Raw genomic sequence first — 16,551 nt, 5'->3', positions numbered from 1 at the left:
GTTAGGTTTAGAGGCAGAGGTCTTCCTACATAGGGGCCTTGTTTGAATACTTTAAAAAATGCACCCCTCACTTCTCTTCCTTATGGTTATCACTGACCTCACATGCTTGGAGGTGTGAAAGCAATGTGGTTGAACTCCTGCTTTTACTTATCTCTCATTCATGATGCACCAAAGTAAAAACAAAGTACCACCGCTCCACAGTTTCACTTCATTAAAACTTTGGGTGGTAAAATGGGGTGGCAGGTAGCCTAGGGTTAGAGCGTTGGGCCTGTAACCAAAAGGTTGCTAGATCGAATTCCCGAGCTAACAAGGTAAAAATCTGTTGTTCTGCCCCTGAACAAGGCAGTTATTCCACGGTTCCTATGCCGTTATTTTAAATAAGAATTTGTTCTTAACTGATTTGCCTGGTTGAATAAAAAAATCTTGAAGCATAGACAGGAACTAAACTCTGACGAGATCTGTCCATTTTTGCTCGCAGCGTTTAGACAACGAAAATGTCACCCGTAAAGTTTTGTTAAAGTAGTATTGCTGTAGTATCTCTATGGCTGTGGTCGAAAATGTCTCCTTACCTTGAGTTTTTCCATGCGGTTGCTCTTGGGTCCGTTCCACTGGATGATGAGGTTGCCCAGGTCCAGTAGGAACACATCCCCCTTGTTGAAGCTGCTCCAGCTCATGTCCACCTGTTCTCAAGGAGGGATTGATGATGATGGAAAGGGGGATGATGGGGATGGAAAGAGGGATGGAAAGGGGGATTGATGTTGATGGAAAGGGGGATTGATAGGGATGGAAAGGGGGATTGATGATGATGGAAAGGGGGATTGATAGGGATGGAAAGGGGGATGATGATGATGGAAAGGGGGATGATGATGATGGAAAGGGGGATTGATGGGGATGGAAAAAACACAGATGAATTCCATAATAATGTTGATTAAAAAATCTGATAAAAAATGAATATAAATGCTATAAGTAGGGAAATTGTTGGCTCACTGGGAATTGAATATCCAACTAGTCAGTGACAACTGTATGGAGTTTGGAGTTTGTGCCAGTGACTTTGTGAGATTATTACATTATTACAAACATTATGTCCTGGGATTTCCTATGATATTTTATGTAGAAACCTTATCTTTTAAAGACTCTTGTGTCGCACGTAAGCATCGTAGAATATCCGTGGGAGTCTCAGCTTTTTATAGATAGATTTTAATAGTTTGTAGCTCCAATCATTTGGACACAGATGTTTCTGTAAAAAGACCTGGCACCGGGACCCTTTGGAATACTCCCTTGTTTCACAAACACCACTCTAGCACAGCCCCTGTTAATCACACAGAATGGTTGGTATCTGTGGATGCAGATGAACTAGACTAATCCAATGATACAACCCAGAAGTCTGCAGCTAAATTTTTTTGGAAAAAGGGGTTAGAAGTCTAAAATGCACCGGCATTATGGGGTACTCGTTGGGTTAACAATATCTTCCTTATTCTACTCAGCTTTCACAATTAGTAGTATGTCTGAGTTGAACATTGAAGGTAGACTCAGCGATATAAGTTAAATCCGCTGTACATGAAGTGTTTTGCATTTGTTCCGAGGCAGAAAAGGAAGTGACATGCACCGGCTGAGCTGTTTCTAGTCAAGTCAAATTGAAGAAGAAAATATAGTAACTGAAGTAGACATCCTAGTCAGGGGCAGAGCAGAGGCTGTGAAGGCAGTATATTCCACAAGGGTCACATTGGCTTGAGCTTTCTCACCTCTCCAGCCACCACATGCTTTTTTCCCTTGACATGGAGCAGGCGACGGATGTTGTAGGTGTTGGTCTCCACCTGCTTCATCCCAGATGCCACGCCGCCCTTCTTGTAGCTGCAGAAAAACATGCGCAAGAAATGTTGTCAGATGACAGCCATGAATGATGGTCTGAAACCATTTCTGTTGTTATTTGGCAATTACCAGGATTGTATTCCTTAGCGCAAATTTCAGCAAAAGGTTTTGAAACAAAAATGTGTTTTTCTTATTGGACATCTTCAGGTAGATCCCTTCCCGTTTCAGCCTGTTTGTCTCTACTCGTTTCCTAGTGAATACACCTCTGATGCTTCTGAAAACCATTACATGTTAGGTACGTCACCACAAGGGGAAATGGCCTTTTGCTGTAGAGAGTGGGAGGTGATATAATTTCACTATGATTTACGGCACAAAACCGATGATGGCTACAGAAATACCAGTACCTACCTTTTTTCTCAGGATTCTGGTTCCTCCTATTGTCACCTCTTGTATATCAACAAGGTGTTTCTCTTGCCACTGTCTTTCATGGCGCCATAATCATTCCAAATATCTTGGTTTGAGGCAGTGCCACTACACTGTGTGTGGGTGTTGGGTAGATTTATTTTTATGGGTGTTTGGGTGTGTTTACTTTGAGGTTAAGCCAACATGGTGGCTTATTTGAGTGATGAGTTGGAGGAACTCAAGTTGCTTGTCTCTAGTGTAAATAGTGACGTTGCATTGGATACATGTGAGCTGCTGCTAATTTGTCTGTGTTCAATGGGAATCATTGTATCAGAGTTGTTCCTTTTCTTTCCATGCAGTAGGCAGGTGTAGGGTGTGGACTACGTAGCTCACATGATGCCCTGTTTGAAGTATCCGCGAAAGGTGTCGCTCTCATAGCCCTGCGCCTCGCGGTGCTGCACAGCCACACCTCCCAGGTGCTCGTCCATCATGGTGGTGTAGATGGCCGCCGCCCCCTGCTCATCGTTGGAGGTGTCCTTTCCGAGCCAAAAGTGGATGTCGTAGGTGAATGAGCTGTTCATCTTATTGGTCTACGAGATCAGACAGAGAGAGACATGATGTTACTGGGATGTCACTGTATGTATCATTTTGGGTGCATCATAACGGTGCATTGATTACTTACGTATAGAATGATATAGCTGTCTCCTTCATAGAAATTTCCATATGCTTTAGAAGGGAAGGGCACCATCTCCAAGGCCTGACCAATTGGAAAATTGGAACCAGTTCAATTGCATTTCATTTCATTGTGTGAAAAAGTTTGATAATGAACCTAAATTGTTATTTACATGTTCGACATATTCCTTATGTAGTGATGACAAAGGAAATATGTGCTGTTCTCTCACCTCTATTCTCCATATCTGCAGCCCTGGCGTGGTTTTATTGAGGACTTTTGCAACTTGGGTTTTGACCTCGATCTGTGGCATGGTGCCAGATTCAGCTTGGAGAAGATACCTAGAGGGAAGGGGGGGGGGGGGGGGGGGGGGGAGTTAGTGGTCGTTCACTATTTATTAATGAAGCTCACCTATTCATATTCTGTTGTTTACATGTTCAATAGTATTCCAGACAATGATTCAAAGGGCTTGAAATACCGAAAAACATAATCAAAACAGACACAAACTCTATAATCTGTACTGTTGCCTAGTGTTATCTTGCTCTGCTACCTCACATGACTGGCTAAGGGGAGGAGTTGATCCATAAGTCAATGAGTTGATCATTGGCAGAGTCAATGATGTGACAGGGGTGAAAGTAGATTCAATGTATTCCTTGTACTGGATGTCCTTTGTGTGTACACGCTTGTGTGTGGGCCTAATCAGAGCCCCACCTGTTTTGAGCCCCACATTTTTTGAAAAATAAATAAATATGTATTTGTTTCTTTTGGGGGGTGGCTTGCCTGTTTTTCATGTTATTGTGGCATTAATACATATCTCATATTAGTTTGCAAACAATGTATAAAAAAGTATATATATAATTCAGTTAATAAAGCTGCATACACACATGGTCTCTTTTTTGTTTTCTTGAGTAAGGCAGCTCCAAAATGCAGGAGTTTCATCCTAGCTCAGTGCTTTCTTTGGTGGGGCGAGCCAGCAGAAAATAGGAGCATTGCGCCTTGATTGGCTCAGTTTTCTGTCACTCATGGGGACAGTACGTCATCACCAAGTTTAAGTCCTTAGCTTACTAAGACATCCAGAATTTCAGCCCTTTGGGTCCTGACATAGAGTTATATTACAGATGCCCTTTCAAGAAGGCTCAAGGTCATTGGCCACAGATAAAATCACGTCAAATCACGTTATATGCACAGTAGCTTTGATTGGACTGATCATGTCAATATCTTACTTTCAAAGTCTTAGCTAGCAAGCTAGCAGTCATCATCATGAATCAAGTCGACAATCTACAGGCAACTCCTTTTTAATCCTTGTCATATAAAGATTAATAATGAAGAGAAATTATAGATAAAACGTATCGGTGCTCATCGGTCATTGAACATAAACATTACACAACAAGCTGGAAATCGCAAATTCAACAAAATGAGTCGTTTGGAAGGAATCAGTGGCTAACCTCAAGCATTGCAAAGCAATCACTAATGTTAGCCTGCTATTCAGTGGAGTGGCTGTGTGTTTTTTCCCACGATAAATCCAGAGTATGCCGGACTAATGACAAAGTTTCATGACAAAATTTGCCCACAAAGAACTGCCGCCAGTCCAAAAATGTCTTGTATGCTGCTGCATAAACGATGTAATATGCCAGGGAGACATGTATACTGTAGCTAAGAAAGTAATGCTAAGTGTATGTTATGTAATACGCTGTTAGTAGCTCATGTGCCTCAACCTAATAGTTTGGTCTACATTCACCAACGCGGTTTTGTAAACACATAGTTCGTGGCCGTGTGCTTGTTTGCCAACTTTTTTTTGTACAGCTTTGACAGTGCCACTGATAGTAGTGGTGGCACCTGGCTTGCACGTGAAAATTCAGCACACGCAACATTCTATAATAGAATTGTGTTATTTGACGTCTATTTTCACCTCTTAATTTCACCTACTGTTCTAACTTGGTGGTGCACATGTACTGTAGCCTATAACCTGTTTTAGAGAAATGTAATCATTGAATGTTGTAAGAGCATTCATTGTCTGTTTATATGCCCCCTTTATTTATCCTATGGTTCTGACTTGTTGTACAGGGAGTACACTGTAAGAACTGCCCATGTTCTGAATTCTGTCGCTGTACATTTCAAAAGTGCTGAACAAACACTTATATTGATGACGTTTGTCGTTGCTCGCTCATTAATGTCTTAATCGAAATTACAGATGGCCTCTTATCCGCTTGTCGTCCCCTTATGCCATATTTTGTACATCGCAATCATCAGTAGAAACCACATTTGTTCAAGCAAGTCAGCCATATCAGCTTAGATTATTTTAAAGGCAATAAATTAGGCTGAATTAACTGTTTCGCTGCCAGACAAGGCTCCGTTGAAAGCCAGGTGTAGCAGTGGTAAGGTGTTGGGACTGCTGTTGGGTCAGCTTTATGTAGGCCCTAACAGTTTGTGGGCACTGTTTGTCACTGTTATAGTGCAATTAATGTATTGTTTAGTGTTGGGTTATCATAGAATTCCATACAGAATCCCCATTGATTCAATAGGATCTCTGTGGGCCAAGCCGTAAAGATTTCTCATTTAACTATTAAAATGTATGACCTTTTACTGTGGCATAAACACAACCAGTCTTGATGTTGTCATCTGATTGTCAAACGATCACTTCAAAGAGCTCCTTTACTAGGCCAACCGCACATGTTCATCCACTCGCAACATATTTCCAGACTCCAAACAGTGGTGAATGGAAAAAGACATATGTTACACAAAACACCAAAAAGTGTAACGGCATTTGGCAATTGTCATTAGGCCAGAATTGATACAGTACGTCTACTGCTGTCAACCACTCATCTCTCCCTGCCTTGGCAAAGTGTGAGTGTTCTCGTAGAACCACATCACATTTTGGAGCATAAGCTATACTACACGTTTTCAATCCCATTTGCTCATTTTTCATGTGGCAATGATATATAATAGTGTAATAGCCTACAGTTTTCTTGGAATTTTGCTTTAATTATTTTGTTTTAATCATGTTTTACCGGTATGCCATACCCCCACTATTTATTTTGCCGTCACGCCGTACCAGACAGTACTGCCTTACTTTCACTCCTGGATGTGACCTCAGTAGAGTATTTCCTATCTCAGGTCATAGAATGGTAATGGGAGTATACTGCTCAAGAGTGTCTAAGTCTGTGCTCATTGTACTACACAAAAGGAACAACATATTTTGAAGCCACCATTGCAGAGGGAGTGTAAACAGCTGCCACAAAGCAGGAAGTGAAAGTCTCAGTACCTCCCAATTGTTACCACAGTCTTAAACACGGCAGTCTGTCAAAACACATGGTGCTTTACTACAGTGTCTACAGTTATACTGCTATATTGGTATATATTGACAGATAGCTGAATGTCAACTTTTGCATCATGGTCTCATGCCTTATTTTTATCGAGGACCTGACAGAATTATGAATAGATATGTGTCTAACGTGTGCTTAATTTCGTGGTCCATTCCATTGTACAGCATGCTGAGGGATTGACACATTTATGGCTTGTCATTTAGTTGATACATTTGGCTGCTGAGGCAAAGCCAAGTTTTTATGATAATGCTAATATAATTTCTTGATCAATCTAAGGGAGAGATAGAGAACTGTGGTCTTGTCAAGGCGTTAAACCTTAAGGACTGGTTTCTCGGACACAGAGTAGGCTACTCTTATTCAAATGTCCACTGTGAAAAGGCTTCAATTGAATATCAAGTAGCGATAGTCCCCAACAACATATAGGAGCAAAACATCCACTAAACATAACTATTTCTCCCGATTAATAGAATCTTCATTTAGAGAATGAGAGGGCCTGCTGGAACAGCATACTGTGTGGCTGACTGGCTGGCATGCTGGCTAGTTGGCTGGCTGCTGATAGACCATGGAAGCCCAGTTCAGTTTATGAGCAGTGGACCATAAAGTAATATTGTGCTGTGTTTGCACTCTGTCTGTTTCTTGTAACCACAGACTCGTCTCCATATGGCTTCTAAACCAAACAGCAGCCATCGCTGAAACAGACTAGCAGGCCTTTTACATTGTGCCCTTTGTAGCCTGAGTGTTTTGTCAACCAATCAAATGACCCACCCCAACACCCTGGATAGATTCAATAATAAATATAAGGCTCATAACTACAAAGACCCATGATAGGCTATTCACAGCTTCATCAACTCGTTACTGTGTAGTTGCTCCATGCTGGTTTCAAATCAAATCAAACGTTATTTGTCACATGTCTACCCAGTGTAGACCTTACAGGGAATTGCTTACTTATAAGCCCTTAACCAACAGTGCAGTTCAAGAAGAGTTAAGACATTATTTACCAAATAAACTAAAGTAAAAAATAATAAAAAGTATCACGATAAAATAACAATAATGAGGCTATATACAGGGAGTAACGGTACCGAGTCAATGTGCGGGGCTACAGGTTAGTCGAGGTAATTTGTACATGTAGGTTTGTGTGTGTATATTGTTTAAATGTGTATCACTGCTAAACCTATAGCTTATCTTTCCTTTCTGTTCCATGCAGTGTATGTATGTCCTCAAAACACTCTCTCTGATTTGCACATCCCAGCCAAATTCATGATATTGAAAACTATTTGATTTTCGTTTCTGTAAGTTGTCAAATGGAATAAAACCAAGTGAGTGATTGTTCACAAAATGTTCATTTCAAATTGACGATAAGTCAATTTAGAGTAACCACAGTATAAATGCATGTTTGCTTATCATAAAACAATAACTTTGAGTCAACTTATCAGCACCATTTTTCCTCCCATAACTGCTGTTCAGAGGTCTGTTGAGTAATACAATAATGATTCATCACAACGACACTTATCTTGCCTGTGTCATGATTGGATAATAGGGCGGAAAATATTTTTAGTATCTCAGATTGTACGGGCAATTCTCACATAGGATCATCAATGGGAGGAAGGATGTTTAACATGGTGTTTAAATATGTATCACATGCAATTTCTTTGAAAATCATGATGAAATGGGCCTTTTCTAGACCTATACATGCCTCCTGTAAAACCCTATGATCTGTGAACCGTACATGATACAGACAACATCTCGGTGTAATTATCCTCCTTATAGTGTTCTCTCAAATATGGAATATGTCTAGATTCTGTTTAACAAATTTCACATTCATTTATTCAACCTTAACAATATGAATATTAATATACTATTTTTGATTTAGCTTATTTTTAGACATATTGTTACTAACAATATACACATTATCAGACACATGTTCAGACAAATAAATGTTTCTTCTATAATCAATATGAATATGTTTGCAGTCAAAAAAAGTCACTACTTTAGCTGATAGCTATATATCTGATACGTGTTGAGGCCATTTTCCCTAGCTAACCTCTCAAGGTTCCACAATGACCAAGACATAATTTCTCCTTAAATGTCCACCTCAACACAGAGCTCATTCCACATAAACACCCATTTGCTCATTCCACAAGAAGTCCCATTTGCTACATCACTTATTTGCGAAAACACACAGAAACGGTTTGTTAGCTTTGGTACGTTGTACAAAGGACTCACCGGATGTGAAGGGACCAGGAGTGGAGTGGAGAGGAGAGGGTGAGATGTGTCACTACCTGCCCATCTCACCAACCCATTTATAGCACCTGAACTTTGTCTCTCTCTCTCTCTAACATCTCTCTCTAACGCACACACACACACACACACACTTTTGATTGTCGATGACTTTAGTGACCATATATGGCAAACAGAGGTGATATGCATACAGGTGTGTGTGCCTTCTTTTATCTAGTTACGAGCGACCTTGTTCCTAGACCCCACAGTGTGTAACATGTAAAAAGATCCATGAGCACTAACATGTGAAGTTTATAGGAGCATATCAACTTTGGTGTAAAATGAAGGCTAAGAGTCTATAATTTTGAGTAATTAAGGTATATACATTTTTCAACCATTTTCCATCCTGAAAATTAGGAATAAGCAAATGCTTCGATTTCTGGTCAAATATGGGAAAGGGGTCTTACAATACATCTAACATAAAAAGTCTTAAAAGGGATTAGAAATACACTATATGACCAAAACTATGTGGACACCTGTTCGTCAAACATCTCATTCCAAAATCATGGGCATTAATATGGAGTTGGTCCGTCCCTTTGCTGCTATAACAGCCTCCACTCTTCTGGGAAGGCTTTCCACTAGATGTTGCAATATTGTTGTGGAGACTTGCTTCCATTCAGCCACAAGAGCATTAGTGAGGTCGGGCACTGATGTTGGGCGATTAGGCCTGGCTCGCAGTCGGCGTTACAATTCATCCCAAAGGGGTTTGATGGGGTTGAGGTCAGGGCTCTGCACAGGCCAGTCAAGTTCTTCCACACCGATCTTGACAAACCATTTCTGTATGGACCTCGCTTTGTGCATGGGGCCATTGTCATGCTGAAACAGGAAATAGCCTTCCCCAAACTATTGCCACAAAGTTGGAATAGTTTAGAATGTCATTGTATGTATGTATGTTTGTCATTGTATGCTGTAGCGTTAAGATTTCCCTTCACTGGAACTACGGGCCCAGACCATTATTCCTCCTCCACCAAACTTTACAGTTGGCACAATGCATTGGGGCTGGTAGCATTCTCCTGGCATCCTCCAAACGCAGATTAATCCTTCAGACTGCCAGATGGTGAAGCGTGATTCATCACTCCAGAGAACGCGTTTCTACTGCTCTAGAGTCCAATGGTGGCGAGCTTCACACCACTCCAGCTGACGCTTGGCATTGCGCATGGTGATTTTAGGCTTGTGTGCGGCTGAAAACACATTTCATGAAGCTCCTGCTGAACCATTCTTGTGCTGACATTGCTTCCAGGGGCAGTTTGGAACTCGGTAGTGAGTGTTTCAGCACTCAGCGGTCCCATTCTGTGAGCTTGTGTGGCCTACCACTTCGCAGCTGAGCCGTTGTCGCTCTTAGATGTTTCCACTTCACAATAACAACACCAAGAGTTGACCGGGGCAGCTCTAGCAGGGTATAAATTTGACGAACTGACTTGTTGGAAAGGTGGCATCCTATGACGGTGGAATGTTGAAAGTCAATGAGCTCTTCAGTAAGGCCATTCTACTGCCGATGTTCGTCTATGGAGATTTCATGGTCTGTTGTGCTCGATTCAGTCAGCAACGGGTGTGGCTGAAATAGCCAAATCTACTAATTTCAATGGGGTGTCCACATACATTTGTATATATAGTGTACATCAAAACACAATAATGTTGTAATAAGACCCTTGCCAACTAATATCAACATTTGCCTTCTGTAAGTATAGGAAATATTGCCTAGCGTCAAAGCCAATGTTTAGAGATGGGGGTGCCAAGACATTTTCTTTATCCCCGTGCTACTGGCAACTATTTTTGTCCGCTCATACAGATGTAATAAAGGCCCATATACATCATTTTTGTTGTTGTTGATTTTTGTAAAATTGTATTTTGTAATTTCTTTATTCTGATTTATCAGGGGGAGCTGCAGCTCCCTCAGCACCACTACTTCCCACCGCTATGAATTCTCACATAGGAACTTCATTGGGAGGAAGCATCACACATTTTGTATTGAAAATCATGACGACATTTTTTAGACCGATACATGCCTCCTGTAAAACCCTATTAATCTGTCAACCATACAGACAACATCTTGATGTCATTATACTCTTTATAGTGTTCTCTCAAATATGGAGTATGTCTAGATTCTGTAATGCACATTTCAGATTCATTCAATTAAGGAGTATAAATGACATTTCAAATATTAATATCTCAAAACTACCCTTTTTGATTTGGCTTATTTTTATTGTTGTAACAATATACTGTTCAAACAAATCCCATTTCCATTCAAATAAATGATTCTCCTATAACCAATATCAATACATTTGCAGGCAGACATTTCTACTACTTTAGCTAATATCTACATCTGATAGGTCCATTTTCCCTGGCTAACCTCCCATGGTTCCACAATGACCAAGACATCATTCGTCCTTAATTGTCCACATCAATAGAGCTCATGCCGCATAAATGCCCCTTTTCTACATGACACACAGAAACCGACTGTTAGCTTGTTACTTTGTACAAAGGACTCACCTGATGTGGAGGGAACAGGAGTGGAGAGGAGAGGGCGAGATGTGTCAGGATCTAGCAGGCAGCAGCAGACTACCTGTACATCTCCCCATGCGATTTACAGCACCTGAACTTTGCGCTCTCTCTCCCTCTCTCCCTCCCTCCATATATGGAAAGAGAGAGGTGATATGCATACAGGTGTGTGCCTTCTCTTATCTAGTGACGAGCGACCTTGTTCCTAGACCCCACAATGTTTATGGGCATTTACATGTAAAAAGCTCATAGGAGCACAACAAATAGAGCACAAAAACTTTACCAAAAAGCCACATATCTTTAAGATATTTTCCATTTCTCTCCCTCATTTTACTGATAACAATTTGGTTTGTAATTTATTAACGGATTAAAACATTTAATTCTGTTACCAAACCGGTAACAGAATGACAGAAAAATTAGGAACAGAATAGCAGCATGAATTAGCTACAATGAAAATTCATAGTAGTCACAAACCACAGTTGGGTCTAGTGCTACTGTCCTCCTTTCCACTGGCCACTGTTCCACTGTTCAGCTCATAACTGTTATGTTCAGCTCATAACGGTTTTCTTTCGCTTCCTGTCATCTGGTGGTCAAAGAACGTGTGAAAACATTCTGGACAACCCCTCCTTCTGTCTCTCTGCCTCTCTTCTCTCTCTCTCTCTCCAGTTAATGTCACCTCTCCCGGCTCTTACTGACACCTACCCATGAGCCCCCTCTCTTTCCTTGTACTGTAACCAGCCCTCTCACCCACTGAGCACCGACCGACACCGGACGTCAATGGATGTTGAAAAGTGGTTGACATTTTGTCAAGTAGAGGAGAAGTCAGTACAATACAGAACAGTACAGAACAGAACACTAGAGTAAAGTTTAGTGCAGTACAGTCAGGTAAGAACACTGACCCCTCTCATCGAAGCCACAAAGGTACTGCAGGTATTCTTTGCAGAAAACAGGATTCCCCATTATAGTGACTTGGAAAATGTCGATCTTTGTGTAAAAAATATATGTATATTTAGAAGACAATCAAGGGACCAATAATTGCTTCTATTACAGCAGATGTATGTCCTCGAACTGATTATTTTAAAATCGCACACAGAAGAAGTTAGGATAGTTTAGTTGCTAATGGCAGCCTGCAGTACTCTGGTCGGCCTTCAACTTGAGATATTCAATGAGAAGGGGCAGCACTGAGCTACCCTGCAACGTCACTTCTTGAAGTAGCTCAAACTGTGCATGTTATGTATCCATGAAACACCACCTTAACTGACATCCTTGGCTTCAAATGCTCCATTGAATCTTCACATAGGAATGACGGATGTTACGTGATCGATGGCTTTGTCCATTCATAAACAGTCATTGAGTACCTTAGAGCACACTAGAGTAGAGTACAGTATAATTTACTGTATTGTACTGTACTATACTGTACTGGACTCCACTCTACTGTGCTGTACTGGGATGTCCAAACTTGTGAAACATAGTCTATGATTGGTAGAGATTTGGTCTGGACTAAACCAAATGTGGTCTTGTTGGGGGCAGAGCTCATTAGAATAATAGCCAGTGTGTAGAATCATACCCAAACACGCAAAGGAGGATATTAAAGTTTTCTACCTTTGTGTACCTACTCAGGATACATAACCATGAAGAGAATTATGGATTTCTGTATAGTACAATTCGGGGACCCATGATGTCAGTCTGTACCGGATGTTAAACCACTTTTATTACTGTACTTCAATTAGAATTTAAACATATATTTATTTTACTCAAGGTGTCATATCATAGCTGACACCCCGTTCTTAATTCAAAAACAGAGTTTTTTTTTAAAACGTGGTCACAAAACCTGAGGGAGATTTTACCTACATTCTGTTACCAAGATTTACTCCTGCACAGTTCTTCGAGTAAATGTGTTTTTTGTAAAATTTTCAGTGGAAATTGTTAAAAGTGGGAAATAGAGTTGGGTGTTTAACTTTTCAATCAATGTTTTTTGTTTGGTGTACTTTTAAAGTGAAAAACTGGAGTCTCATTGTCATTCTGTTTCTGTGGTATTGTCCTTAGTCTATAGATGTCTTATTGTGTTTGGCCTCCTCATGTTCACTTGTTGTCACGCCCTGACCTTAGAGATCCCTTTTATGTCTCTATTTTTGTCTGGTCATGGTGTGAGTTGGGGTGGGCATTCTATGTTTTCTATTTCTTTGTAGTTGGCCGGGTATGGTTCTCAATCAGGGACAGCTGTCTATCGTTGTCTCTGATTGGGAACCATACTTAGGTACCCTTTTCCCCACCTGTGTTTGTGGGAGGTTGACTTTGTTTAGAGCACTTTGCGTGTGAGCTTCATGGTTTGTTTTTGTAGTGTTTATAGTTTTGTTTGGCGTCATTTGGATTAATAAAGAAAATGTACGCTGACCACGCTGCACCTTGGTCTGCTCCTTCCAACAGCCGTGACACTTGTGGTACTTCCTTTCCCTCCTGCCCTTGTTGTGTGTTTGGAGAATATACATTTAGCCTAACACTTAATTTCATGGTACAGACAATTACCAGGTATTTACAGTGCACTCGGAAAGTATTAAGACCCCTTGACTTTTTTCACATTTTGTTATGTTACAGCCTTATTCTAAAATGGATTAGATTGTTTTCCCCCATCAATCTACACACAATACCCCATAATGACAAAGCAAAAAGGGTTGTAGAAATGGGTTGTAGAAATGTTAGCAAATGTATTGAAAATAAAAAACTTAAATATCACATCTACATAAGTATTCAGATCCTTTACTCAGTACTTTGTTGAAGCACCTTTGGCAGCAATTAAAGCCTTGAGTCTTCTTGGGTATGATGCTACATCCTTGGCACACATGTATTTGGGGAGTTTCTCCCATTATTCTCTGCAGATCATCTCCAGATCTGTCAGGTTGGATGGGGAGAGTCCCTGCACAGCTATTTTCAGGTCTCTCCAGAGATGTTCGATCGGGTTCAAGTCCGGGCTCTAGCTAGGCCACTCAAGGACATTCAGAGACTTGTCCCGAAGCCACTCCTGCCTTGTCTTGGCTCTGTGCTTAGGGTCGTTGTCCTGTAGGAAGGTGAACCTTCGCCCCAGTCCGAGGTCCTGAGCGCTCTGTAACAGGTTTTCATAAAGGATCCCTCTGTACTTTGTCCGTTCATCTTTCCCTCGATCCTGACTAGTCTCCCTGCCTCTGAAAACATCCTCACAGCATGATGCTGCCACCACCATGCTTCACCGTAGGGATGGTGCCAGGTTTCCTCCAGACATTACTCTTTGCATTCAGGCCAAAGAGTTCAATCTCGGTTTCATCAGACCAGAGAATCTTGAATCTTGCCTTTCCAAATCATGTCCAATCAATTTAATTTACCACAGGGGGACTTCAATCAAGTTGTCAAAACATCTCAAGGATGATCAATTGAAACAGGGTGCACCTGAGCTCTATATCTCAAGTCTCATAGCAAAGGGTCTGAATAATGTAAATAAGGTATTTCTGTTTTTAAAAAGAATCTAAAAACCTGTTTCGCTTTGTCATTATGGGGTATTGTGTGTAGATTGATGAGGATTTTTATTTATTTAATGCATTTTCTGAATACTTTCCGAATGCACTGTATATGGAAATTATTGTTAATTTCACTGTAAGGTCTTGTGTTGAATTCTTTGAAGAAAGTACTAGATGTGCATATTTTTAGAACACAATTGCATGGTGAATACCACAGAGAGCTAGATGTATTGTGTTTGAGTGGGCTTTGGTCATCAATTACTTTCAAACTGAACCTGATTAGTTAAGTTTCTATTCAGTAACAATGAAGTTGCATGGTATTTTTTATTTTTTTGTCAGTAGTGGTTGTTTCTATGTAGTAGGGGTCTCTCTGTGGATTTAGACAGTAAAGGGAAGCAAAATACATATGATCCTGTATGTGCCATTTTTCCTCTTTTGGTAACTTGTATTATGGTTGTCTATAGGTTGTAGTATGTGTTCTCTTTCCTCTGTTGGTTTTATGTAGGTTGTAGTTGTGCCACATTGTACTGGTTTAACCTCAGCCAGAGCTCTCTGGATAATAGTCTGGAGATTAAAAGCTCCCTGATTTTCAGATTAAGTGAATTCTACCAACACTCAAGCCAAACTCTTGGAATGCACAAGTGATTAACTCTCGCAGTTCCTCACAGCTTTGAAATGACCTGTAATTGCACGCACACACACACAGTTTGAACTACAGCTGAACCAGATATCGAATGCAGGCCATTACTGAAGCCTTCTCTTTATCATGGAGGCCCCTTCCCTGAGCCACCCACTCTCTTCTCTAATGTCCTGCCTCCTCGTTCACTGGCCTCTTTGTCTATCCACTGTCCAGAGGATCGGACCACTATGGCCTCACTTGGTGATATTTGGACCACCATGTCAAATGACGAATGGGTGGGCTCTTCAGAGACCTTCAGAGTGCTTCACCAAGCTAAACGGACCATTCAAATTTGGCGAATGCTAAGTGGGAGATGTGTTGGTACAGTAGGGAGCTGTTTGTTCCACTAATGGTTCAGACTTTTGTTCCCTTGAAGTCATGCAGCAACTCAACATAAAGAGCCCCTGAGAAACCTTGCTGGTTAGAGAGGAGAGACGTCATTGGAAAATTCAGAGCAAGGCAGGTTACCAAAAGACCTCTATGGACAAACAGTAAAGACACAACACATAAACAATGCAAGCAGGGCCATACGTACTATGCGTATCCCCTCAGCTTTATAATGACCTGTAATTGCATACACGTCACACACACCCACACAGTAGGCTCATACAGATACACAACATAGAAACAATGCAAGCAGGGCCACACAAACAGTGCACACATGCACACAGGCTTCCAGAAACCGACACACTTATGCATTCACGCAAACGCACACACGTACACCTGCTCACTCCTGACAACTCTGAAACCATTGTCAGCCCTAAGGAAGGGTTTTACACCAGCTCTCGCTCAGCTGGCTCACTAAACAACCCTCTCACGAAATCAAAGCCCGTTCACACCTGCGCCATGCACCACAACCCCCTACAAACACAAGAAAACAAAACAACGAACATTCACCCATCAAAAAAAAAACTACCTCAGTCAGGTGAAGGGCGTGCGTCTCCTTGACAGAGTCAGTGCATCAGGGTTTCTCACACTCTCTCTCACTCTTCCACCTGCTGCTTGTGCCGGTGAACTTCAGCCCCTTCTGTACAGCCACTCCCTCCAGCTCCTCCAACTCATTAACCAGCCCCTTGGTGCTGCGGTGGTGGTGGTGCCTGGAAGTGCTTGGAAGGAGATAAAGAGAGCCTGCACCTCAGAGCTGCTTCCCTCATTGACCGGCTGCCACTGATTGCTCCCCTCCTGGTCTGCATGGGCTGGCGGACTCTCAACTCCCCTTCCCAAGGCTTATGTAAGCCTGAGGTGTTGGGCGAATGGTTAGTTCAGCTCCATGGCTCTCCCTTTGTTAAAGTGCTCTGGACTGTTGCAGGCCCTCAAAGGAGGGGCTAGGACCCAACCTCAACACTCGTGAGTAGGAGACCCAGCTCCCCCACCTATCTCCCTAGTACCCCCCCACAATAGGAA

At 41.5% G+C, this 16,551-nt stretch overlaps 1 protein-coding gene across 3 annotated transcripts in view; it reads right to left on the bottom strand.

Annotated features, from left to right (window-relative positions):
- vil1 (villin 1) overlaps positions 1-16,397 on the bottom strand; it is a 24,968-nt gene extending 8,571 nt beyond the window's left edge. The window contains exons 1-6 of one of the 3 annotated variants that reach the window (XM_020461503.2): positions 16,064-16,397; positions 3,114-3,222; positions 2,894-2,968; positions 2,605-2,801; positions 1,743-1,851; positions 570-680 (exon numbers count right to left, since the gene is read on the bottom strand). In XM_020461503.2, coding sequence (XP_020317092.1) covers positions 570-680; positions 1,743-1,851; positions 2,605-2,801; positions 2,894-2,968; positions 3,114-3,194 — 573 coding nt within the window. In that variant the 5' untranslated portion in view covers positions 3,195-3,222; positions 16,064-16,397. Of the gene's footprint in view, positions 1-569; positions 681-1,742; positions 1,852-2,604; positions 2,802-2,893; positions 2,969-3,113; positions 3,223-8,427; positions 8,447-10,971; positions 11,085-16,063 lie in introns of those variants that run through there. The other 2 variants (XM_031806150.1, XM_020461504.2) reach the window with 2 other exon arrangements.
- Positions 16,398-16,551: the final 154 nt, after the last annotated feature.

Source organism: Oncorhynchus kisutch, linkage group LG26 (assembly GCF_002021735.2).
Source record: "Oncorhynchus kisutch isolate 150728-3 linkage group LG26, Okis_V2, whole genome shotgun sequence".
In the NCBI taxonomy this organism is placed as follows: Eukaryota; Metazoa; Chordata; class Actinopteri; order Salmoniformes; family Salmonidae; genus Oncorhynchus; species Oncorhynchus kisutch.
Note: the sequence above shows the minus strand (reverse complement) of the source record. Positions and strands in the feature narration are given on the sequence as shown.